Here is a 1,118-nt window from a genome sequence, read left to right as displayed (position 1 = left end):
TCAGGCGAGCTCAAACGTGTGCAAATCGGAGAGGTCCGCGTCAGCGAGCTGCGCACGGAGGAGGGAGAGTGAGGACCGTCTTCGCAGGAGAGCACTCCCGCGCACTCTCGGCAGCCGTCTCTGGCGCGGGCACTCGCCTGGTTGAAGCCGCCGAAGACGAGCAGCGCCGAGTCCACGACCCACACCTTGGAAGCAGGGTGGGAGGAGGGGGGGTGCGCCAAGGGTCGGGAAGCGGGGCGATGGCGCAGAGGAGGCGGCGGGGACGGCACCGAAGCGAGCGAGGACGGCGGCGCCGCGGGGCACGAGGCGGTGCACGTCGCCACTCCGCCGGCGGCACGCGCGGAGCAGGCGGCGCATCCTCCGCGGGGAGTGAGCAGCCTCCACTCCACTGGCGAGGAGGAGGAGGAGGAGGAGGGGGAGGAGGGGGAGGAGGGGGAGGAGGGGGAGGAGGAGGATGGAGAGCAGGAGGCCTACCGGGCGTCATCGGAAGGGGCGTCAGTTTGGCTTGAAGCGCCGCACACCTCTCCCTCGGTCAGGGGGAGCTGCCAGCGCCATCGCCGCCGCGCCCGGCGAGGGAATCGGAGGGAGGCGGAGGGCGTGCACGTCCGAGAGGTAGTGGAAGAGGCCCGCCTCGGTCGACGGGGCCGCCTCCCCCCCGAGCACGAGCAGCCACGGGCCGACGCTCACCGACGCGTGGAAGGCGCGCGCGCACGGCGGAGTGCCGCCCGTCGACACGTGCTGCCACGCCAGAGCGGCGCACGGAGCACCGCGCGCCAGCCCTCCAGCAGCCTGCCCCTCGCCCGGGGGGCACGCTGCGCCTGCGCCGCCTCCGCAGACGCGAGCGACCGATGCGCACGCGGCGGCGGCGGCGGCGGCGGCGGCGGCGCCCGCGGCCGCACCGAGGCTGCCGGAGGAGGAGGAGGAGGAGGAGGAGGGGGAGGGGGAGGGGGGGCTTGCGCACGGGAAGGTGGTGGGCGCAGTGACCGCGCCGCCGGCGCCGCGCAGCAGCCAGAGCTCATTGTTTGGCTCGGGGCCTGCGGGGCGGCGGAGGGGGCGGGTGCAGCGGGTGTGTGCAGCGGGTGTGTGCAGCGTGTGTGTGTTGGGGGGGGGGGGGGGTG

At 75.1% G+C, this 1,118-nt stretch overlaps 1 protein-coding gene across 1 annotated transcript in view; it reads right to left on the bottom strand.

The window, feature by feature from the left end:
- The window catches only part of EMIHUDRAFT_459206 (hypothetical protein), a gene marked incomplete at its 3' end in the record, with an annotated part of 2,411 nt that continues 1,293 nt past the window's right edge, over positions 1-1,118 (bottom strand). The window contains exons 4-7 of the mRNA XM_005768530.1: positions 985-1,034; positions 522-789; positions 270-358; positions 1-48 (exon numbers count right to left, since the gene is read on the bottom strand). Coding sequence (XP_005768587.1) covers positions 1-48; positions 270-358; positions 522-789; positions 985-1,034 — 455 coding nt within the window. The remainder of the gene's footprint in view (positions 49-269; positions 359-521; positions 790-984; positions 1,035-1,118) is intronic.

Source organism: Emiliania huxleyi, assembly GCF_000372725.1.
Source record: "Emiliania huxleyi CCMP1516 unplaced genomic scaffold EMIHUscaffold_454, whole genome shotgun sequence".
NCBI lineage: Eukaryota > Haptophyta > Isochrysidales > Noelaerhabdaceae > Emiliania > Emiliania huxleyi.
Note: the sequence above shows the minus strand (reverse complement) of the source record. Positions and strands in the feature narration are given on the sequence as shown.